Source organism: Zootoca vivipara, chromosome 1 (genome assembly GCF_965207765.1).
Source record: "Zootoca vivipara chromosome 1, rZooViv2.hap1.1, whole genome shotgun sequence".
NCBI classification, from domain to species: Eukaryota; Metazoa; Chordata; class Lepidosauria; order Squamata; family Lacertidae; genus Zootoca; species Zootoca vivipara.
The window spans coordinates 59,879,355-59,899,975 of NC_142582.1; the positions used below are offsets into that span (position 1 = coordinate 59,879,355).

At 58.1% G+C, this 20,621-nt stretch overlaps 1 protein-coding gene across 1 annotated transcript; it reads right to left on the minus strand.

Moving 5' to 3' along the window:
* Positions 1-848: 848 nt before the first annotated feature.
* LOC148687594 (uncharacterized) lies at positions 849-20,251 on the minus strand. The gene is made up of 47 exons (XM_088656384.1): positions 19,923-20,251; positions 19,714-19,753; positions 19,499-19,543; positions 18,948-19,394; positions 18,630-18,674; positions 18,468-18,525; positions 17,752-17,796; positions 17,547-17,647; positions 16,883-16,927; positions 16,330-16,778; positions 16,015-16,049; positions 15,800-15,900; positions 15,075-15,180; positions 14,816-15,031; positions 14,585-14,593; positions 14,267-14,311; positions 14,062-14,162; positions 13,389-13,433; positions 12,839-13,284; positions 12,520-12,564; positions 12,315-12,415; positions 11,642-11,686; positions 11,437-11,537; positions 10,773-10,817; positions 10,222-10,668; positions 9,904-9,948; positions 9,742-9,799; positions 9,026-9,070; positions 8,821-8,921; positions 8,157-8,201; positions 7,607-8,052; positions 7,288-7,332; positions 7,083-7,183; positions 6,410-6,454; positions 6,205-6,305; positions 5,541-5,585; positions 4,991-5,436; positions 4,672-4,716; positions 4,467-4,567; positions 3,794-3,838; positions 3,589-3,689; positions 2,925-2,969; positions 2,374-2,820; positions 2,056-2,100; positions 1,393-1,951; positions 1,178-1,222; positions 849-1,074 (listed from the first exon to the last, which is right to left on the minus strand). Exons 1-47 carry the CDS (start codon positions 20,148-20,150, stop codon positions 849-851), a joined length of 6,573 nt encoding a protein of 2,190 aa, XP_088512510.1. The 5' UTR covers positions 20,151-20,251.
* Between the last annotated feature and the right edge of the window lie 370 nt (positions 20,252-20,621).

Here is a 20,621-nt window from a genome sequence, read left to right on the forward strand (position 1 = left end):
GTGGTGGAGGGGGTTGTGGATAGGATTTTGGGGTGATGCGTAGTGGTGGATGGTGTGGAGGCTGTTGCAGTGGTCTTTGGCGTGTTGGTGGTTGCCGTCTGAGTTGATGCAGTGGTTCTGGATGTGGTGGAGGGAGACGTAGTTGGCGTGGTTTTTGGCGTGCTGCTTGGCGGCCTGGTTGTCGAAGGTGTGGTGACTGCAAAGGAGAAAGAAACCAAGTGAACGGGGGGCGAACACACGTGGGATCGGGAGGAGAGAAGGAGAAAAGAAGAGCTCCTTCGTCACGCTCAACGCCCTTACCTGTAGGCACCGGTGGTGGAACAGAAGTGGTGGATTTCGGTGTTTCTGGAACACAAAAGAGCAAAGTCACATAGGTGGCAGTGGGAGAGGGAAAGGGCGGGCTCCCGTCACGACTGGGAGTTTGGGTTGCCCAGGGCGCCACATGAGAAAATGAAGAACAGGTTCCAGGATGACTGAGCCAGACGAGTCTCCCCTCTGTTGGAGGGCTGGCTCACGTGGGACCTGAAGGTGGGAACCCCCCTGCCCCTTGGATCGCTACGGGAGGAGAGGGCTCCTGAAAGACTTGTAAGCTGCTGCAGAGCGACCAAGGAGACTTACCCGTAGTAACTGGGACGGTGGTGGTGGCAGGAGTTGTGGGGGTCGGAGTGCTGGGCGTTTCTGTGCTGGTAGGGGGAGCAGTCGTGAGAGTTGTGGCAGTGGGTACTGGAGTGCTGGTGGAAGTGGAGGTAACGGTTGTGGGCGAGGTGGTGGTGGTTGTCGTGGACGGCGTCGGAGGAGACGGTGTGGTGGAGGGCACGGGTCCTGTTGTGGTTGTTGGGGTTGGTGTGCTAGTCGCAGTGGATTCTATCGTGGTGGAGGGGGTTGTGGTTAGGATTTTGGGGTGATGCGTAGGGGTGGATGGTGTGGATATTGTGGAGGCTGTTGCAGTGGTCTTTGGAGTGTTGGTGGTTGCCGTCTGAGTTGATGCAGTGGTTCTGGATGTGGTGGAGGGAGACGTAGTTTGCCTGGTTTGTGGCGTGCTGCTTGGCGGCCTGGATGTCGAAGGTGTGGTGACTGCAAAGGAGAAAGAAACCAAGTGAAATGGGGCAACCACACGTGGAAACGGGAGGAGAGAAGGACAGAAGAAGAGCTCCTTCGGCACGCTCAACGCCCTTACCTGTAGGCACCGGTGGTGGAACAGAAGTGGTGGTTTTGGGTGTTTCTGGAACACAAAAGAGCAAAGTCACATAGGTGGCAGTGGGAGAGGGAAAGGGCGGGCTCCCGTCACGACTGGGAGTTTGGGTTGCCCAGGGCGCCACACGAGAAAATGAAGAACAGGTTCCAGGATGACTGAGCCAGACGAGTCTCCCCTCTGTTGGAGGGCTGGCTTACGTGGGACCTGGAGGTGGGAACCCCTCTGCCCCTTGGATCGCTACGGGAGGAGAGGGCTCCTGAAGGACTTGTAAGCTGCTGCAGAGCGACCAAGGAGACTTACCCATAGTAACTGGGACGGTGGTGGTGGCAGGAGTTGTGGGGGTCGGAGTGCTGGGCGTTTCTGTGCTGGTAGGGGGAGCAGTCGTGAGAGTTGTGGCAGTGGGTACTGGAGTGCTGGTGGAAGTGGAGGTAACGGTTGTGGGCGAGGTGGTGGTGGTTGTCGTGGACGGCGTCGGAGGAGACGGTGTGGTGGAGGGCACGGGTCCTGTTGTGGTTGTTGGGGTTGGTGTGCTAGTCGCAGTGGATTCTGTCGTGGTGGAGGGGGTTGTGGTTAGGATTTTGGGGTGATGCGTAGGGGTGGATGGTGTGGATATTGTGGAGGCTGTTGCAGTGGTCTTTGGAGTATTGGTGGTTGCCGTCTGAGTTGATGCAGTGGTTCTGGATGTGGTGGAGGGAGACGTAGTTGGCCTGGTTTGTGGCGTGCTGCTTGGCGGCCTGGATGTCGAAGGTGTGGTGACTGCAAAGGAGAAAGAAACCAAGTGAACGGGGGGCGAACACACGTGGAAACGGGAGGAGAGAAGGAGAAAAGAAGAGCTCCTTCGGTACGCTCAACGCCCTTACCTGTAGGCACCGGTGGTGGAACAGAAGTGGTGGATTTCGGTGTTTCTGGAACATAAAAGAGCAAAGTCACATAGGTGGCAGTGGGAGAGGGAAAGGGCGGGCTCCCGTCACGACTGGGAGTTTGGGTTGCCCAGGGCGCCACACGAGAAAATGAAGAACAGGTTCCAGGATGACTGAGCCAGATGAGTCTCCCCTCTGTTGGAGGGCTGGCTCACGTGGGACCTGAAGGTGGGAACCCCCCTGCCCCTTGGATCGCTACGGGAGGAGAGGGCTCCTGAAAGACTTGTAAGCTGCTGCAGAGCGACCAAGGAGACTTACCTGTAGTAACTGGGACGGTGGTGGTGGCAGGAGTTGTGGGGGTCGGAGTGCTGGGCGTTTCTGTGCTGGTAGGGGGAGCAGTCGTGAGAGTTGTGGCAGTGGGTACTGGAGTGCTGGTGGAAGTGGAGGTAACGGTTGTGGGCGAGGTGGTGGTGGTTGTCGTGGACGGCGTCGGAGGAGACGGTGTGGTGGAGGGCACGGATCCTGTTGTGGTTGTCGGGGTTGGTGTGCTAGTCGCGGTGGATTCTGTAGTGGTGGAGGGGGTTGTGGTTAGGATTTTGGGGTGATGCGTAGTGGTGGATGGTGTGGAGGCTGTTGCAGTGGTCTTTGGCGTGTTGGTGGTTGCCGTCTGAGTTGATGCAGTGGTTCTGGATGTGGTGGAGGGAGACGTAGTTGGCGTGGTTTTTGGCGTGCTGCTTGGTGGCCTGGTTGTCGAAGGTGTGGTGACTGCAAAGGAGAAAGAAACCAAGTGAACGGGGGGCGAACACACGTGGGATCGGGAGGAGAGAAGGAGAAAAGAAGAGCTCCTTCGTCACGCTCAACGCCCTTACCTGTAGGCACCGGTGGTGGAACAGAAGTGGTGGATTTCGGTGTTTCTGGAACACAAAAGAGCAAAGTCACATAGGTGGCAGTGGGAGAGGGAAAGGGCGGGCTCCCGTCACGACTGGGAGTTTGGGTTGCCCAGGGCGCCACACGAGAAAATGAAGAACAGGTTCCAGGATGACTGAGCCAGATGAGTCTCCCCTCTGTTGGAGGGCTGGCTCACGTGGGACCTGAAGGTGGGAACCCCCCTGCCCCTTGGATCGCTACGGGAGGAGAGGGCTCCTGAAAGACTTGTAAGCTGCTGCAGAGCGACCAAGGAGACTTACCCGTAGTAACTGGGACGGTGGTGGTGGCAGGAGTTGTGGGGGTCGGAGTGCTGGGCGTTTCTGTGCTGGTAGGGGGAGCAGTCGTGAGAGTTGTGGCAGTGGGTACTGGAGTGCTGGTGGAAGTGGAGGTAACGGTTGTGGGCGAGGTGGTGGTGGTTGTCGTGGACGGCGTCGGAGGAGACGGTGTGGTGGAGGGCACGGATCCTGTTGTGGTTGTCGGGGTTGGTGTGCTAGTCGCGGTGGATTCTGTAGTGGTGGAGGGGGTTGTGGTTAGGATTTTGGGGTGATGCGTAGTGGTGGATGGTGTGGAGGCTGTTGCAGTGGTCTTTGGCGTGTTGGTGGTTGCCGTCTGAGTTGATGCAGTGGTTCTGGATGTGGTGGAGGGAGACGTAGTTGGCGTGGTTTTTGGCGTGCTGCTTGGCGGCCTGGATGTCGAAGGTGTGGTGACTGCAAAGGAGAAAGAAACCAAGTGAAAGGGGGACAACCACACGTGGAAATGGGAGGAGAGAAGGACCGAAGAAGAGCTCCTTCGGCACGCTCAACGCCCTTACCTGTAGGCACCGGTGGTGGAACAGAAGTGGTGGTTTTGGGTGTTTCTGGAACACAAAAGAGCAAAGTCACATAGGTGGCAGTGGGAGAGGGAAAGGGCGGGCTCCCGTCACGACTGGGAGTTTGGGTTCCCCAGGGCACCACACGAAAAAATGAAGAACAGGTTCCAGGATGACTGAGCCAGACGAGTCTCCCCTCTGTTGGAGGGCTGGCTCACGTGGGACCTGAAGGTGGGAACCCCCCTGCCCCTTGGATCGCTACGGGAGGAGAGGGCTCCTGAAAGACTTGTAAGCTGCTGCAGAGCGACCAAGGAGACTTACCCGTAGTAACTGGGACGGTGGTGGTGGCAGGAGTTGTGGGGGTCGGAGTGCTGGGCGTTTCTGTGCTGGTAGGGGGAGCAGTCGTGAGAGTTGTGGCAGTGGGTACTGGAGTGCTGGTGGAAGTGGAGGTAACGGTTGTGGGCGAGGTGGTGGTGGTTGTCGTGGACGGCGTCGGAGGAGACGGCGTGGTGGAGGGCACGGGTCCTGTTGTGGTTGTTGGGGTTGGTGTGCTAGTCGCAGTGGATTCTATCGTGGTGGAGGGGGTTGTGGTTAGGATTTTGGGGTGATGCGTAGGGGTGGATGGTGTGGATATTGTGGAGGCTGTTGCAGTGGTCTTTGGAGTGTTGGTGGTTGCCGTCTGAGTTGATGCAGTGGTTCTGGATGTGGTGGAGGGAGACGTAGTTGGCGTGGTTTGTGGCGTGCTGCTTGGCGGCCTGGATGTCGAAGGTGTGGTGACTGCAAAGGAGAAAGAAACCAAGTGAAAGGGGGACAACCAAACGTGGAAACGGGAGGAGAGAAGGACAGAAGAAGAGCTCCTTCGGCACGCTCAACGCCCTTACCTGTAGGCACCGGTGGTGGAACAGAAGTGGTGGTTTTGGGTGTTTCTGGAACACAAAAGAGCAAAGTCACATAGGTGGCAGTGGGAGAGGGAAAGGGCGGGCTCCCGTCACGACTGGGAGTTTGGGTTCCCCAGGGCACCACACGAAAAAATGAAGAACAGGTTCCAGGATGACTGAGCCAGACGAGTCTCCCCTCTGTTGGAGGGCTGGCTCACGTGGGACCTGGAGGTGGGAACCCCTCTGCCCCTTGGATTGCTACGGGAGGAGAGGGCTCCTGAAAGACTTGTAAGCTGCTGCAGAGCGACCAAGGAGACTTACCCGTAGTAACTGGGACGGTGGTGGTGGCAGGAGTTGTGGGGGTCGGAGTGCTGGGCGTTTCTGTGCTGGTAGGGGGAGCAGTCGTGAGAGTTGTGGCAGTGGGTACTGGAGTGCTGGTGGAAGTGGAGGTAACGGTTGTGGGCGAGGTGGTGGTGGTTGTCGTGGACGGCGTCAGAGGAGACGGTGTGGTGGAGGGCACGGATCCTGTTGTGGTTGTCGGGGTTGGTGTGCTAGTCGCAGTGGATTCTGTCGTGGTGGAGGGGGTTGTGGTTAGGATTTTGGGGTGATGCGTAGTGGTGGATGGTGTGGAGGCTGTTGCAGTGGTCTTTGGCGTGTTGGTGGTTGCCGTCTGAGTTGATGCAGTGGTTCTGGATGTGGTGGAGGGAGACGTAGTTGGCGTGGTTTTTGGCGTGCTGCTTGGTGGCCTGGTTGTCGAAGGTGTGGTGACTGCAAAGGAGAAAGAAACCAAGTGAACGGGGGGCGAACACACGTGGGATCGGGAGGAGAGAAGGAGAAAAGAAGAGCTCCTTCGTCACGCTCAACGCCCTTACCTGTAGGCACCGGTGGTGGAACAGAAGTGGTGGATTTCGGTGTTTCTGGAACACAAAAGAGCAAAGTCACATAGGTGGCAGTGGGAGAGGGAAAGGGCGGGCTCCCGTCACGACTGGGAGTTTGGGTTGCCCAGGGCGCCACACGAGAAAATGAAGAACAGGTTCCAGGATGACTGAGCCAGATGAGTCTCCCCTCTGTTGGAGGGCTGGCTCACGTGGGACCTGAAGGTGGGAACCCCCCTGCCCCTTGGATCGCTACGGGAGGAGAGGGCTCCTGAAAGACTTGTAAGCTGCTGCAGAGCGACCAAGGAGACTTACCCGTAGTAACTGGGACGGTGGTGGTGGCAGGAGTTGTGGGGGTCGGAGTGCTGGGCGTTTCTGTGCTGGTAGGGGGAGCAGTCGTGAGAGTTGTGGCAGTGGGTACTGGAGTGCTGGTGGAAGTGGAGGTAACGGTTGTGGGCGAGGTGGTGGTGGTTGTCGTGGACGGCGTTGGAGGAGACGGTGTGGTGGAGGGCACGGATCCTGTTGTGGTTGTCGGGGTTGGTGTGCTAGTCGCGGTGGATTCTGTAGTGGTGGAGGGGGTTGTGGTTAGGATTTTGGGGTGATGCGTAGTGGTGGATGGTGTGGAGGCTGTTGCAGTGGTCTTTGGCGTGTTGGTGGTTGCCGTCTGAGTTGATGCAGTGGTTCTGGATGTGGTGGAGGGAGACGTAGTTGGCGTGGTTTTTGGCGTGCTGCTTGGCGGCCTGGTTGTCGAAGGTGTGGTGACTGCAAAGGAGAAAGAAACCAAGTGAACGGGGGGCGAACACACGTGGGATCGGGAGGAGAGAAGGAGAAAAGAAGAGCTCCTTCGGTACGCTCAACGCCCTTACCTGTAGGCACCGGTGGTGGAACAGAAGTGGTGGATTTCGGTGTTTCTGGAACACAAAAGAGCAAAGTCACATAGGTGGCAGTGGGAGAGGGAAAGGGCGGGCTCCCGTCACGACTGGGAGTTTGGGTTGCCCAGGGCGCCACATGAGAAAATGAAGAACAGGTTCCAGGATGACTGAGCCAGACGAGTCTCCCCTCTGTTGGAGGGCTGGCTCACGTGGGACCTGAAGGTGGGAACCCCCCTGCCCCTTGGATCGCTACGGGAGGAGAGGGCTCCTGAAAGACTTGTAAGCTGCTGCAGAGCGACCAAGGAGACTTACCCGTAGTAACTGGGACGGTGGTGGTGGCAGGAGTTGTGGGGGTCGGAGTGCTGGGCGTTTCTGTGCTGGTAGGGGGAGCAGTCGTGAGAGTTGTGGCAGTGGGTACTGGAGTGCTGGTGGAAGTGGAGGTAACGGTTGTGGGCGAGGTGGTGGTGGTTGTCGTGGACGGCGTCGGAGGAGACGGTGTGGTGGAGGGCACGGGTCCTGTTGTGGTTGTTGGGGTTGGTGTGCTAGTCGCAGTGGATTCTATCGTGGTGGAGGGGGTTGTGGTTAGGATTTTGGGGTGATGCGTAGGGGTGGATGGTGTGGATATTGTGGAGGCTGTTGCAGTGGTCTTTGGAGTGTTGGTGGTTGCCGTCTGAGTTGATGCAGTGGTTCTGGATGTGGTGGAGGGAGACGTAGTTGGCGTGGTTTGTGGCGTGCTGCTTGGCGGCCTGGATGTCGAAGGTGTGGTGACTGCAAAGGAGAAAGAAACCAAGTGAAAGGGGGACAACCACACGTGGAAACGGGAGGAGAGAAGGACAGAAGAAGAGCTCCTTCGGCACGCTCAACGCCCTTACCTGTAGGCACCGGTGGTGGAACAGAAGTGGTGGTTTTGGGTGTTTCTGGAACACAAAAGAGCAAAGTCACATAGGTGGCAGTGGGAGAGGGAAAGGGCGGGCTCCCGTCACGACTGGGAGTTTGGGTTCCCCAGGGCAACACAAGAAAAAATGAAGAACAGGTTCCAGGATGACTGAGCCAGACGAGTCTCCCCTCTGTTGGAGGGCTGGCTCACGTGGGACCTGGAGGTGGGAACCCCTCTGCCCCTTGGATTGCTACGGGAGGAGAGGGCTCCTGAAAGACTTGTAAGCTGCTGCAGAGCGACCAAGGAGACTTACCCGTAGTAACTGGGACGGTGGTGGTGGCAGGAGTTGTGGGGGTCGGAGTGCTGGGCGTTTCTGTGCTGGTAGGGGGAGCAGTCGTGAGAGTTGTGGCAGTGGGTACTGGAGTGCTGGTGGAAGTGGAGGTAACGGTTGTGGGCGAGGTGGTGGTGGTTGTCGTGGACGGCGTCAGAGGAGACGGTGTGGTGGAGGGCACGGATCCTGTTGTGGTTGTCGGGGTTGGTGTGCTAGTCGCAGTGGATTCTGTCGTGGTAGAGGGGGTTGTGGTTAGGATTTTGGGGTGATGCGTAGTGGTGGATGGTGTGGAGGCTGTTGCAGTGGTCTTTGGCGTGTTGGTGGTTGCCGTCTGAGTTGATGCAGTGGTTCTGGATGTGGTGGAGGGAGACGTAGTTGGCGTGGTTTTTGGCGTGCTGCTTGGTGGCCTGGTTGTCGAAGGTGTGGTGACTGCAAAGGAGAAAGAAACCAAGTGAACGGGGGGCGAACACACGTGGGATCGGGAGGAGAGAAGGAGAAAAGAAGAGCTCCTTCGTCACGCTCAACGCCCTTACCTGTAGGCACCGGTGGTGGAACAGAAGTGGTGGATTTCGGTGTTTCTGGAACACAAAAGAGCAAAGTCACATAGGTGGCAGTGGGAGAGGGAAAGGGCGGGCTCCCGTCACGACTGGGAGTTTGGGTTGCCCAGGGCGCCACACGAGAAAATGAAGAACAGGTTCCAGGATGACTGAGCCAGATGAGTCTCCCCTCTGTTGGAGGGCTGGCTCACGTGGGACCTGAAGGTGGGAACCCCCCTGCCCCTTGGATCGCTACGGGAGGAGAGGGCTCCTGAAAGACTTGTAAGCTGCTGCAGAGCGACCAAGGAGACTTACCCGTAGTAACTGGGACGGTGGTGGTGGCAGGAGTTGTGGGGGTCGGAGTGCTGGGCGTTTCTGTGCTGGTAGGGGGAGCAGTCGTGAGAGTTGTGGCAGTGGGTACTGGAGTGCTGGTGGAAGTGGAGGTAACGGTTGTGGGCGAGGTGGTGGTGGTTGTCGTGGACGGCGTCGGAGGAGACGGTGTGGTGGAGGGCACGGATCCTGTTGTGGTTGTCGGGGTTGGTGTGCTAGTCGCGGTGGATTCTGTAGTGGTGGAGGGGGTTGTGGTTAGGATTTTGGGGTGATGCGTAGTGGTGGATGGTGTGGAGGCTGTTGCAGTGGTCTTTGGCGTGTTGGTGGTTGCCGTCTGAGTTGATGCAGTGGTTCTGGATGTGGTGGAGGGAGACGTAGTTGGCGTGGTTTTTGGCGTGCTGCTTGGCGGCCTGGTTGTCGAAGGTGTGGTGACTGCAAAGGAGAAAGAAACCAAGTGAACGGGGGGCGAACACACGTGGGATCGGGAGGAGAGAAGGAGAAAAGAAGAGCTCCTTCGGTACGCTCAACGCCCTTACCTGTAGGCACCGGTGGTGGAACAGAAGTGGTGGATTTCGGTGTTTCTGGAACACAAAAGAGCAAAGTCACATAGGTGGCAGTGGGAGAGGGAAAGGGCGGGCTCCCGTCACGACTGGGAGTTTGGGTTGCCCAGGGCGCCACATGAGAAAATGAAGAACAGGTTCCAGGATGACTGAGCCAGACGAGTCTCCCCTCTGTTGGAGGGCTGGCTCACGTGGGACCTGAAGGTGGGAACCCCCCTGCCCCTTGGATCGCTACGGGAGGAGAGGGCTCCTGAAAGACTTGTAAGCTGCTGCAGAGCGACCAAGGAGACTTACCCGTAGTAACTGGGACGGTGGTGGTGGCAGGAGTTGTGGGGGTCGGAGTGCTGGGCGTTTCTGTGCTGGTAGGGGGAGCAGTCGTGAGAGTTGTGGCAGTGGGTACTGGAGTGCTGGTGGAAGTGGAGGTAACGGTTGTGGGCGAGGTGGTGGTGGTTGTCGTGGACGGCGTCGGAGGAGACGGTGTGGTGGAGGGCACGGGTCCTGTTGTGGTTGTTGGGGTTGGTGTGCTAGTCGCAGTGGATTCTATCGTGGTGGAGGGGGTTGTGGTTAGGATTTTGGGGTGATGCGTAGGGGTGGATGGTGTGGATATTGTGGAGGCTGTTGCAGTGGTCTTTGGAGTGTTGGTGGTTGCCGTCTGAGTTGATGCAGTGGTTCTGGATGTGGTGGAGGGAGACGTAGTTGGCGTGGTTTGTGGCGTGCTGCTTGGCGGCCTGGATGTCGAAGGTGTGGTGACTGCAAAGGAGAAAGAAACCAAGTGAAAGGGGGACAACCACACGTGGAAACGGGAGGAGAGAAGGACAGAAGAAGAGCTCCTTCGGCACGCTCAACGCCCTTACCTGTAGGCACCGGTGGTGGAACAGAAGTGGTGGTTTTGGGTGTTTCTGGAACACAAAAGAGCAAAGTCACATAGGTGGCAGTGGGAGAGGGAAAGGGCGGGCTCCCGTCACGACTGGGAGTTTGGGTTCCCCAGGGCACCACACGAAAAAATGAAGAACAGGTTCCAGGATGACTGAGCCAGACGAGTCTCCCCTCTGTTGGAGGGCTGGCTCACGTGGGACCTGGAGGTGGGAACCCCTCTGCCCCTTGGATTGCTACGGGAGGTGAGGGCTCCTGAAAGACTTGTAAGCTGCTGCAGAGCGACCAAGGAGACTTACCCGTAGTAACTGGGACGGTGGTGGTGGCAGGAGTTGTGGGGGTCGGAGTGCTGGGCGTTTCTGTGCTGGTAGGGGGAGCAGTCGTGAGAGTTGTGGCAGTGGGTACTGGAGTGCTGGTGGAAGTGGAGGTAACGGTTGTGGGCGAGGTGGTGGTGGTTGTCGTGGACGGCGTCGGAGGAGACGGTGTGGTGGAGGGCACGGATCCTGTTGTGGTTGTCGGGGTTGGTGTGCTAGTCGCGGTGGATTCTGTCGTGGTGGAGGGGGTTGTGGTTAGGATTTTGGGGTGATGCGTAGTGGTGGATGGTGTGGAGGCTGTTGCAGTGGTCTTTGGCGTGTTGGTGGTTGCCGTCTGAGTTGATGCAGTGGTTCTGGATGTGGTGGAGGGAGACGTAGTTGGCGTGGTTTTTGGCGTGCTGCTTGGTGGCCTGGTTGTCGAAGGTGTGGTGACTGCAAAGGAGAAAGAAACCAAGTGAACGGGGGGCGAACACACGTGGGATCGGGAGGAGAGAAGGAGAAAAGAAGAGCTCCTTCGTCACGCTCAACGCCCTTACCTGTAGGCACCGGTGGTGGAACAGAAGTGGTGGATTTCGGTGTTTCTGGAACACAAAAGAGCAAAGTCACATAGGTGGCAGTGGGAGAGGGAAAGGGCGGGCTCCCGTCACGACTGGGAGTTTGGGTTGCCCAGGGCGCCACACGAGAAAATGAAGAACAGGTTCCAGGATGACTGAGCCAGATGAGTCTCCCCTCTGTTGGAGGGCTGGCTCACGTGGGACCTGAAGGTGGGAACCCCCCTGCCCCTTGGATCGCTACGGGAGGAGAGGGCTCCTGAAAGACTTGTAAGCTGCTGCAGAGCGACCAAGGAGACTTACCCGTAGTAACTGGGACGGTGGTGGTGGCAGGAGTTGTGGGGGTCGGAGTGCTGGGCGTTTCTGTGCTGGTAGGGGGAGCAGTCGTGAGAGTTGTGGCAGTGGGTACTGGAGTGCTGGTGGAAGTGGAGGTAACGGTTGTGGGCGAGGTGGTGGTGGTTGTCGTGGACGGCGTCGGAGGAGACGGTGTGGTGGAGGGCACGGATCCTGTTGTGGTTGTCGGGGTTGGTGTGCTAGTCGCGGTGGATTCTGTAGTGGTGGAGGGGGTTGTGGTTAGGATTTTGGGGTGATGCGTAGTGGTGGATGGTGTGGAGGCTGTTGCAGTGGTCTTTGGCGTGTTGGTGGTTGCCGTCTGAGTTGATGCAGTGGTTCTGGATGTGGTGGAGGGAGACGTAGTTGGCGTGGTTTTTGGCGTGCTGCTTGGCGGCCTGGTTGTCGAAGGTGTGGTGACTGCAAAGGAGAAAGAAACCAAGTGAACGGGGGGCGAACACACGTGGGATCGGGAGGAGAGAAGGAGAAAAGAAGAGCTCCTTCGGTACGCTCAACGCCCTTACCTGTAGGCACCGGTGGTGGAACAGAAGTGGTGGATTTCGGTGTTTCTGGAACACAAAAGAGCAAAGTCACATAGGTGGCAGTGGGAGAGGGAAAGGGCGGGCTCCCGTCACGACTGGGAGTTTGGGTTGCCCAGGGCGCCACATGAGAAAATGAAGAACAGGTTCCAGGATGACTGAGCCAGACGAGTCTCCCCTCTGTTGGAGGGCTGGCTCACGTGGGACCTGAAGGTGGGAACCCCCCTGCCCCTTGGATCGCTACGGGAGGAGAGGGCTCCTGAAAGACTTGTAAGCTGCTGCAGAGCGACCAAGGAGACTTACCCGTAGTAACTGGGACGGTGGTGGTGGCAGGAGTTGTGGGGGTCGGAGTGCTGGGCGTTTCTGTGCTGGTAGGGGGAGCAGTCGTGAGAGTTGTGGCAGTGGGTACTGGAGTGCTGGTGGAAGTGGAGGTAACGGTTGTGGGCGAGGTGGTGGTGGTTGTCGTGGACGGCGTCGGAGGAGACGGTGTGGTGGAGGGCACGGGTCCTGTTGTGGTTGTTGGGGTTGGTGTGCTAGTCGCAGTGGATTCTATCGTGGTGGAGGGGGTTGTGGTTAGGATTTTGGGGTGATGCGTAGGGGTGGATGGTGTGGATATTGTGGAGGCTGTTGCAGTGGTCTTTGGAGTGTTGGTGGTTGCCGTCTGAGTTGATGCAGTGGTTCTGGATGTGGTGGAGGGAGACGTAGTTGGCGTGGTTTGTGGCGTGCTGCTTGGCGGCCTGGATGTCGAAGGTGTGGTGACTGCAAAGGAGAAAGAAACCAAGTGAAAGGGGGACAACCACACGTGGAAACGGGAGGAGAGAAGGACAGAAGAAGAGCTCCTTCGGCACGCTCAACGCCCTTACCTGTAGGCACCGGTGGTGGAACAGAAGTGGTGGTTTTGGGTGTTTCTGGAACACAAAAGAGCAAAGTCACATAGGTGGCAGTGGGAGAGGGAAAGGGCGGGCTCCCGTCACGACTGGGAGTTTGGGTTCCCCAGGGCAACACAAGAAAAAATGAAGAACAGGTTCCAGGATGACTGAGCCAGACGAGTCTCCCCTCTGTTGGAGGGCTGGCTCACGTGGGACCTGGAGGTGGGAACCCCTCTGCCCCTTGGATTGCTACGGGAGGAGAGGGCTCCTGAAAGACTTGTAAGCTGCTGCAGAGCGACCAAGGAGACTTACCCGTAGTAACTGGGACGGTGGTGGTGGCAGGAGTTGTGGGGGTCGGAGTGCTGGGCGTTTCTGTGCTGGTAGGGGGAGCAGTCGTGAGAGTTGTGGCAGTGGGTACTGGAGTGCTGGTGGAAGTGGAGGTAACGGTTGTGGGCGAGGTGGTGGTGGTTGTCGTGGACGGCGTCGGAGGAGACGGTGTGGTGGAGGGCACGGATCCTGTTGTGGTTGTCGGGGTTGGTGTGCTAGTCGCGGTGGATTCTGTCGTGGTGGAGGGGGTTGTGGTTAGGATTTTGGGGTGATGCGTAGTGGTGGATGGTGTGGAGGCTGTTGCAGTGGTCTTTGGCGTGTTGGTGGTTGCCGTCTGAGTTGATGCAGTGGTTCTGGATGTGGTGGAGGGAGACGTAGTTGGCGTGGTTTTTGGCGTGCTGCTTGGTGGCCTGGTTGTCGAAGGTGTGGTGACTGCAAAGGAGAAAGAAACCAAGTGAACGGGGGGCGAACACACGTGGGATCGGGAGGAGAGAAGGAGAAAAGAAGAGCTCCTTCGTCACGCTCAACGCCCTTACCTGTAGGCACCGGTGGTGGAACAGAAGTGGTGGATTTCGGTGTTTCTGGAACACAAAAGAGCAAAGTCACATAGGTGGCAGTGGGAGAGGGAAAGGGCGGGCTCCCGTCACGACTGGGAGTTTGGGTTGCCCAGGGCGCCACACGAGAAAATGAAGAACAGGTTCCAGGATGACTGAGCCAGATGAGTCTCCCCTCTGTTGGAGGGCTGGCTCACGTGGGACCTGAAGGTGGGAACCCCCCTGCCCCTTGGATCGCTACGGGAGGAGAGGGCTCCTGAAAGACTTGTAAGCTGCTGCAGAGCGACCAAGGAGACTTACCCGTAGTAACTGGGACGGTGGTGGTGGCAGGAGTTGTGGGGGTCGGAGTGCTGGGCGTTTCTGTGCTGGTAGGGGGAGCAGTCGTGAGAGTTGTGGCAGTGGGTACTGGAGTGCTGGTGGAAGTGGAGGTAACGGTTGTGGGCGAGGTGGTGGTGGTTGTCGTGGACGGCGTCGGAGGAGACGGTGTGGTGGAGGGCACGGGTCCTGTTGTGGTTGTTGGGGTTGGTGTGCTAGTCGCAGTGGATTCTATCGTGGTGGAGGGGGTTGTGGTTAGGATTTTGGGGTGATGCGTAGGGGTGGATGGTGTGGATATTGTGGAGGCTGTTGCAGTGGTCTTTGGAGTGTTGGTGGTTGCCGTCTGAGTTGATGCAGTGGTTCTGGATGTGGTGGAGGGAGACGTAGTTGGCGTGGTTTGTGGCGTGCTGCTTGGCGGCCTGGATGTCGAAGGTGTGGTGACTGCAAAGGAGAAAGAAACCAAGTGAAAGGGGGACAACCGCACGTGGAAACGGGAGGAGAGAAGGACAGAAGAAGAGCTCCTTCGGCACGCTCAACGCCCTTACCTGTAGGCACCGGTGGTGGAACAGAAGTGGTGGTTTTGGGTGTTTCTGGAACACAAAAGAGCAAAGTCACATAGGTGGCAGTGGGAGAGGGAAAGGGCGGGCTCCCGTCACGACTGGGAGTTTGGGTTCCCCAGGGCACCACACGAAAAAATGAAGAACAGGTTCCAGGATGACTGAGCCAGACGAGTCTCCCCTCTGTTGGAGGGCTGGCTCACGTGGGACCTGGAGGTGGGAACCCCTCTGCCCCTTGGATTGCTACGGGAGGTGAGGGCTCCTGAAAGACTTGTAAGCTGCTGCAGAGCGACCAAGGAGACTTACCCGTAGTAACTGGGACGGTGGTGGTGGCAGGAGTTGTGGGGGTCGGAGTGCTGGGCGTTTCTGTGCTGGTAGGGGGAGCAGTCGTGAGAGTTGTGGCAGTGGGTACTGGAGTGCTGGTGGAAGTGGAGGTAACGGTTGTGGGCGAGGTGGTGGTGGTTGTCGTGGACGGCGTCGGAGGAGACGGTGTGGTGGAGGGCACGGATCCTGTTGTGGTTGTCGGGGTTGGTGTGCTAGTCGCGGTGGATTCTGTCGTGGTGGAGGGGGTTGTGGTTAGGATTTTGGGGTGATGCGTAGGGGTGGATGGTGTGGAGGCTGTTGCAGTGGTCTTTGGCGTGTTGGTGGTTGCCGTCTGAGTTGATGCAGTGGTTCTGGATGTGGTGGAGGGAGACGTAGTTGGCGTGGTTTTTGGCGTGCTGCTTGGTGGCCTGGTTGTCGAAGGTGTGGTGACTGCAAAGGAGAAAGAAACCAAGTGAACGGGGGGCGAACACACGTGGGATCGGGAGGAGAGAAGGAGAAAAGAAGAGCTCCTTCGTCACGCTCAACGCCCTTACCTGTAGGCACCGGTGGTGGAACAGAAGTGGTGGATTTCGGTGTTTCTGGAACACAAAAGAGCAAAGTCACATAGGTGGCAGTGGGAGAGGGAAAGGGCGGGCTCCCGTCACGACTGGGAGTTTGGGTTGCCCAGGGCGCCACACGAGAAAATGAAGAACAGGTTCCAGGATGACTGAGCCAGATGAGTCTCCCCTCTGTTGGAGGGCTGGCTCACGTGGGACCTGAAGGTGGGAACCCCCCTGCCCCTTGGATCGCTACGGGAGGAGAGGGCTCCTGAAAGACTTGTAAGCTGCTGCAGAGCGACCAAGGAGACTTACCCGTAGTAACTGGGACGGTGGTGGTGGCAGGAGTTGTGGGGGTCGGAGTGCTGGGCGTTTCTGTGCTGGTAGGGGGAGCAGTCGTGAGAGTTGTGGCAGTGGGTACTGGAGTGCTGGTGGAAGTGGAGGTAACGGTTGTGGGCGAGGTGGTGGTGGTTGTCGTGGACGGCGTCGGAGGAGACGGTGTGGTGGAGGGCACGGATCCTGTTGTGGTTGTCGGGGTTGGTGTGCTAGTCGCGGTGGATTCTGTAGTGGTGGAGGGGGTTGTGGTTAGGATTTTGGGGTGATGCGTAGTGGTGGATGGTGTGGAGGCTGTTGCAGTGGTCTTTGGCGTGTTGGTGGTTGCCGTCTGAGTTGATGCAGTGGTTCTGGATGTGGTGGAGGGAGACGTAGTTGGCGTGGTTTTTGGCGTGCTGCTTGGTGGCCTGGTTGTCGAAGGTGTGGTGACTGCAAAGGAGAAAGAAACCAAGTGAACGGGGGGCGAACACACGTGGGATCGGGAGGAGAGAAGGAGAAAAGAAGAGCTCCTTCGGTACGCTCAACGCCCTTACCTGTAGGCACCGGTGGTGGAACAGAAGTGGTGGATTTCGGTGTTTCTGGAACACAAAAGAGCAAAGTCACATAGGTGGCAGTGGGAGAGGGAAAGGGCGGGCTCCCGTCACGACTGGGAGTTTGGGTTGCCCAGGGCGCCACATGAGAAAATGAAGAACAGGTTCCAGGATGACTGAGCCAGACGAGTCTCCCCTCTGTTGGAGGGCTGGCTCACGTGGGACCTGAAGGTGGGAACCCCCCTGCCCCTTGGATCGCTACGGGAGGAGAGGGCTCCTGAAAGACTTGTAAGCTGCTGCAGAGCGACCAAGGAGACTTACCCGTAGTAACTGGGACGGTGGTGGTGGCAGGAGTTGTGGGGGTCGGAGTGCTGGGCGTTTCTGTGCTGGTAGGGGGAGCAGTCGTGAGAGTTGTGGCAGTGGGTACTGGAGTGCTGGTGGAAGTGGAGGTAACGGTTGTGGGCGAGGTGGTGGTGGTTGTCGTGGACGGCGTCGGAGGAGACGGTGTGGTGGAGGGCACGGGTCCTGTTGTGGTTGTTGGGGTTGGTGTGCTAGTCGCAGTGGATTCTATCGTGGTGGAGGGGGTTGTGGTTAGGATTTTGGGGTGATGCGTAGGGGTGGATGGTGTGGATATTGTGGAGGCTGTTGCAGTGGTCTTTGGAGTGTTGGTGGTTGCCGTCTGAGTTGATGCAGTGGTTCTGGATGTGGTGGAGGGAGACGTAGTTGGCGTGGTTTGTGGCGTGCTGCTTGGCGGCCTGGATGTCGAAGGTGTGGTGACTGCAAAGGAGAAAGAAACCAAGTGAAAGGGGGACAACCACACGTGGAAACGGGAGGAGAGAAGGACAGAAGAAGAGCTCCTTCGGCACGCTCAACGCCCTTACCTGTAGGCACCGGTGGTGGAACAGAAGTGGTGGTTTTGGGTGTTTCTGGAACACAAAAGAGCAAAGTCACATAGGTGGCAGTGGGAGAGGGAAAGGGCGGGCTCCCGTCACGACTGGGAGTTTGGGTTCCCCAGGGCACCACACGAAAAAATGAAGAACAGGTTCCAGGATGACTGAGCCAGACGAGTCTCCCCTCTGTTGGAGGGCTGGCTCACGTGGGACCTGGAGGTGGGAACCCCTCTGCCCCTTGGATTGCTACGGGAGGTGAGGGCTCCTGAAAGACTTGTAAGCTGCTGCAGAGCGACCAAGGAGACTTACCCGTAGTAACTGGGACGGTGGTGGTGGCAGGAGTTGTGGGGGTCGGAGTGCTGGGCGTTTCTGTGCTGGTAGGGGGAGCAGTCGTGAGAGTTGTGGCAGTGGGTACTGGAGTGCTGGTGGAAGTGGAGGTAACGGTTGTGGGCGAGGTGGTGGTGGTTGTCGTGGACGGCGTCGGAGGAGACGGTGTGGTGGAGGGCACGGATCCTGTTGTGGTTGTCGGGGTTGGTGTGCTAGTCGCGGTGGATTCTGTCGTGGTGGAGGGGGTTGTGGTTAGGATTTTGGGGTGATGCGTAGTGGTGGATGGTGTGGAGGCTGTTGCAGTGGTCTTTGGCGTGTTGGTGGTTGCCGTCTGAGTTGATGCAGTGGTTCTGGATGTGGTGGAGGGAGACGTAGTTGGCGTGGTTTTTGGCGTGCTGCTTGGCGGCCTGGTTGTCGAAGGTGTGGTGACTGCAAAGGAGAAAGAAACCAAGTGAAAGGGGGGCAACCACACGTGGAAACGGGAGGAGAGAAGGAGAAAAGAAGAGCTCCTTCGGTACGCTCAACGCCCTTACCTGTAGGCCCCGGTGGTGGAACAGAAGTGGTGGATTTCGGTGTTTCTGGAACACAAAAGAGCAAAGTCACATAGGTGGCAGTGGGAGAGGGAAAGGGCGGGCTCCCGTCACGACTGGGAGTTTGGGTTGCCCAGGGCGCCACATGAGAAAATGAAGAACAGGTTCCAGGATGACTGAGCCAGACGAGTCTCCCCTCTGTTGGAGGGCTGGCTCACGTGGGACCTGAAGGTGGGAACCCCCCTGCCCCTTGGATCGCTACGGGAGGAGAGGGCTCCTGAAAGACTTGTAAGCTGCTGCAGAGCGACCAAGGAGACTTACCCGTAGTAACTGGGACGGTGGTGGTGGCAGGAGTTGTGGGGGTCGGAGTGCTGGGCGTTTCTGTGCTGGTAGGGGGAGCAGTCGTGAGAGTTGTGGCAGTGGGTACTGGAGTGCTGGTGGAAGTGGAGGTAACGGTTGTGGGCGAGGTGGTGGTGGTTGTCGTGGACGGCGTCGGAGGAGACGGTGTGGTGGAGGGCACGGGTCCTGTTGTGGTTGTTGGGGTTGGTGTGCTAGTCGCAGTGGATTCTATCGTGGTGGAGGGGGTTGTGGTTAGGATTTTGGGGTGATGCGTAGGGGTGGATGGTGTGGATATTGTGGAGGCTGTTGCAGTGGTCTTTGGAGTGTTGGTGGTTGCCGTCTGAGTTGATGCAGTGGTTCTGGATGTGGTGGAGGGAGACGTAGTTGGCGTGGTTTGTGGCGTGCTGCTTGGCGGCCTGGATGTCGAAGGTGTGGTGACTGCAAAGGAGAAAGAAACCAAGTGAAAGGGGGACAACCACACGTGGAAACGGGAGGAGAGAAGGACAGAAGAAGAGCTCCTTCGGCACGCTCAACGCCCTTACCTGTAGGCACCGGTGGTGGAACAGAAGTGGTGGTTTTGGGTGTTTCTGGAACACAAAAGAGCAAAGTCACATAGGTGGCAGTGGGAGAGGGAAAGGGCGGGCTCCCGTCACGACTGGGAGTTTGGGTTCCCCAGGGCACCACACGAAAAAATGAAGAACAGGTTCCAGGATGACTGAGCCAGACGAGTCTCCCCTCTGTTGGAGGGCTGGCTCACGTGGGACCTGGAGGTGGGAACCCCTCTGCCCCTTGGATTGCTACGGGAGGTGAGGGCTCCTGAAAGACTTGTAAGCTGCTGCAGAGCGACCAAGGAGACTTACCCGTAGTAACTGGGACGGTGGTGGTGGCAGGAGTTGTGGGGGTCGGAGTGCTGGGCGTTTCTGTGCTGGTAGGGGGAGCAGTCGTGAGAGTTGTGGCAGTGGGTACTGGAGTGCTGGTGGAAGTGGAGGTAACGGTTGTGGGCGAGGTGGTGGTGGTTGTCGTGGACGGCGTCGGAGGAGACGGTGTGGTGGAGGGCACGGATCCTGTTGTGGTTGTCGGGGTTGGTGTGCTAGTCGCGGTGGATTCTGTCGTGGTGGAGGGGGTTGTGGTTAGGATTTTGGGGTGATGCGTAGTGGTGGATGGTGTGGAGGCTGTTGCAGTGGTCTTTGGCGTGTTGGTGGTTGCCGTCTGAGTTGATGCAGTGGTTCTGGATGTGGTGGAGGGAGACGTAGTTGGCGTGGTTTTTGGCGTGCTGCTTGGCGGCCTGGTTGTCGAAGGTGTGGTGACTGCAAAGGAGAAAGAAACCAAGTGAAAGGGGGGCAACCACACGTGGAAACGGGAGGAGAGAAGGAGAAAAGAAGAGCTCCTTCGGTACGCTCAACGCCCTTACCTGTAGGCCCCGGTGGTGGAACAGAAGTGGTGGATTTCGGTGTTTCTGGAACACAAAAGAGCAAAGTCACATAGGTGGCAGTGGGAGAGGGAAAGGGCGGGCTCCCGTCACGACTGGGAGTTTGGGTTGCCCAGGGCGCCACACGAGAAAATGAAGAACAGGTTCCAGGATGACTGAGCCAGATGAGTCTCCCCTCTGTTGGAGGGCTGGCTCACGTGGGACCTGAAGGTGGGAACCCCCCTGCCCCTTGGATCGCTACGGGAGGAGAGGGCTCCTGAAAGACTTGTAAGCTGCTGCAGAGCGACCAAGGAGACTTACCCGTAGTAACTGGGACGGTGGTGGTGGCAGGAGTTGTGGGGGTCGGAGTGCTGGGCGTTTCTGTGCTGGTAGGGGGAGCAGTCGTGAGAGTTGTGGCAGTGGGTACTGGAGTGCTGGTAGAAGTGGAGGTAACGGTTGTGGGCGAGGTGGTGGTGGTTGTCGTGGACGGCGTCGGAGGAGACGGTGTGGTGGAGGGCACGGATCCTGTTGTGGTTGTCGGGGTTGGTGTGCTAGTCGCGGTGGATTCTGTCGTGGTGGAGGGGGTTGTGGTTAGGATTTTGGGGTGATGCGTAGTGGTGGATGGTGTGGAGGCTGTTGCAGTGGTCTTTGGCATGTTGGTGGTTGCCGTCTGAGTTGATGCAGTGGTTCTGGATGTGGTGGAGGGAGACGTAGTTGGCGTGGTTTTTGGCGTGCTGCTTGGCGGCCTGGTTGTCGAAGGTGTGGTGACTGCAAAGGAGAAAGAAACCAAGTGAAAGGGGGGCAACCACACGTGGAAACGGGAGGAGAGAAGGAGAAAAGAAGAGCTCCTTCGGTACGCTCAACGCCCTTACCTGTAGGCACCGGTGGTGGAACAGAAGTGGTGGTTTTTGCTGTTTCTGGAACACAAAAGAGCAAAGTCACATAGGTGGCAGTGGGAGAGGGAAAGGGCGGACTCCCGTCACGACTGGGAGTTAGGCTTGCCCAGGGCGCCACACGAAAAAATGAAGAACAGGTTCCAGGATGACTGAGCCAGACGAGTCTCCCCTCTGTTGGAGGGCTGGCTTACGTGGGACCTGGAAGTGGGAACCGCTCTGCCCCTTGGATC

What these genes read in the sequence shown, in the direction of transcription:
- LOC148687594 (XM_088656384.1), bottom strand. Translation starts at nt 20,150, where the DNA reads ATGCCAAAGACCACTGCAACAGCCTCCACACCATCCACCACTACGCAT. An exon ending in CCACAAACCACGCCAACTAC is followed by an intron (nt 17,797 to 18,467) that starts GTCTCCCTCCAC and finishes TTTGTGTTCCAG; the next exon opens with AAACACCGAAATCCACCACT. An exon ending in TCCACCACCGGTGCCTACAG is followed by an intron (nt 7,184 to 7,287) that starts GTAAGGGCGTTG and finishes TCTCCTTTGCAG; the next exon opens with TCACCACACCTTCGACATCC.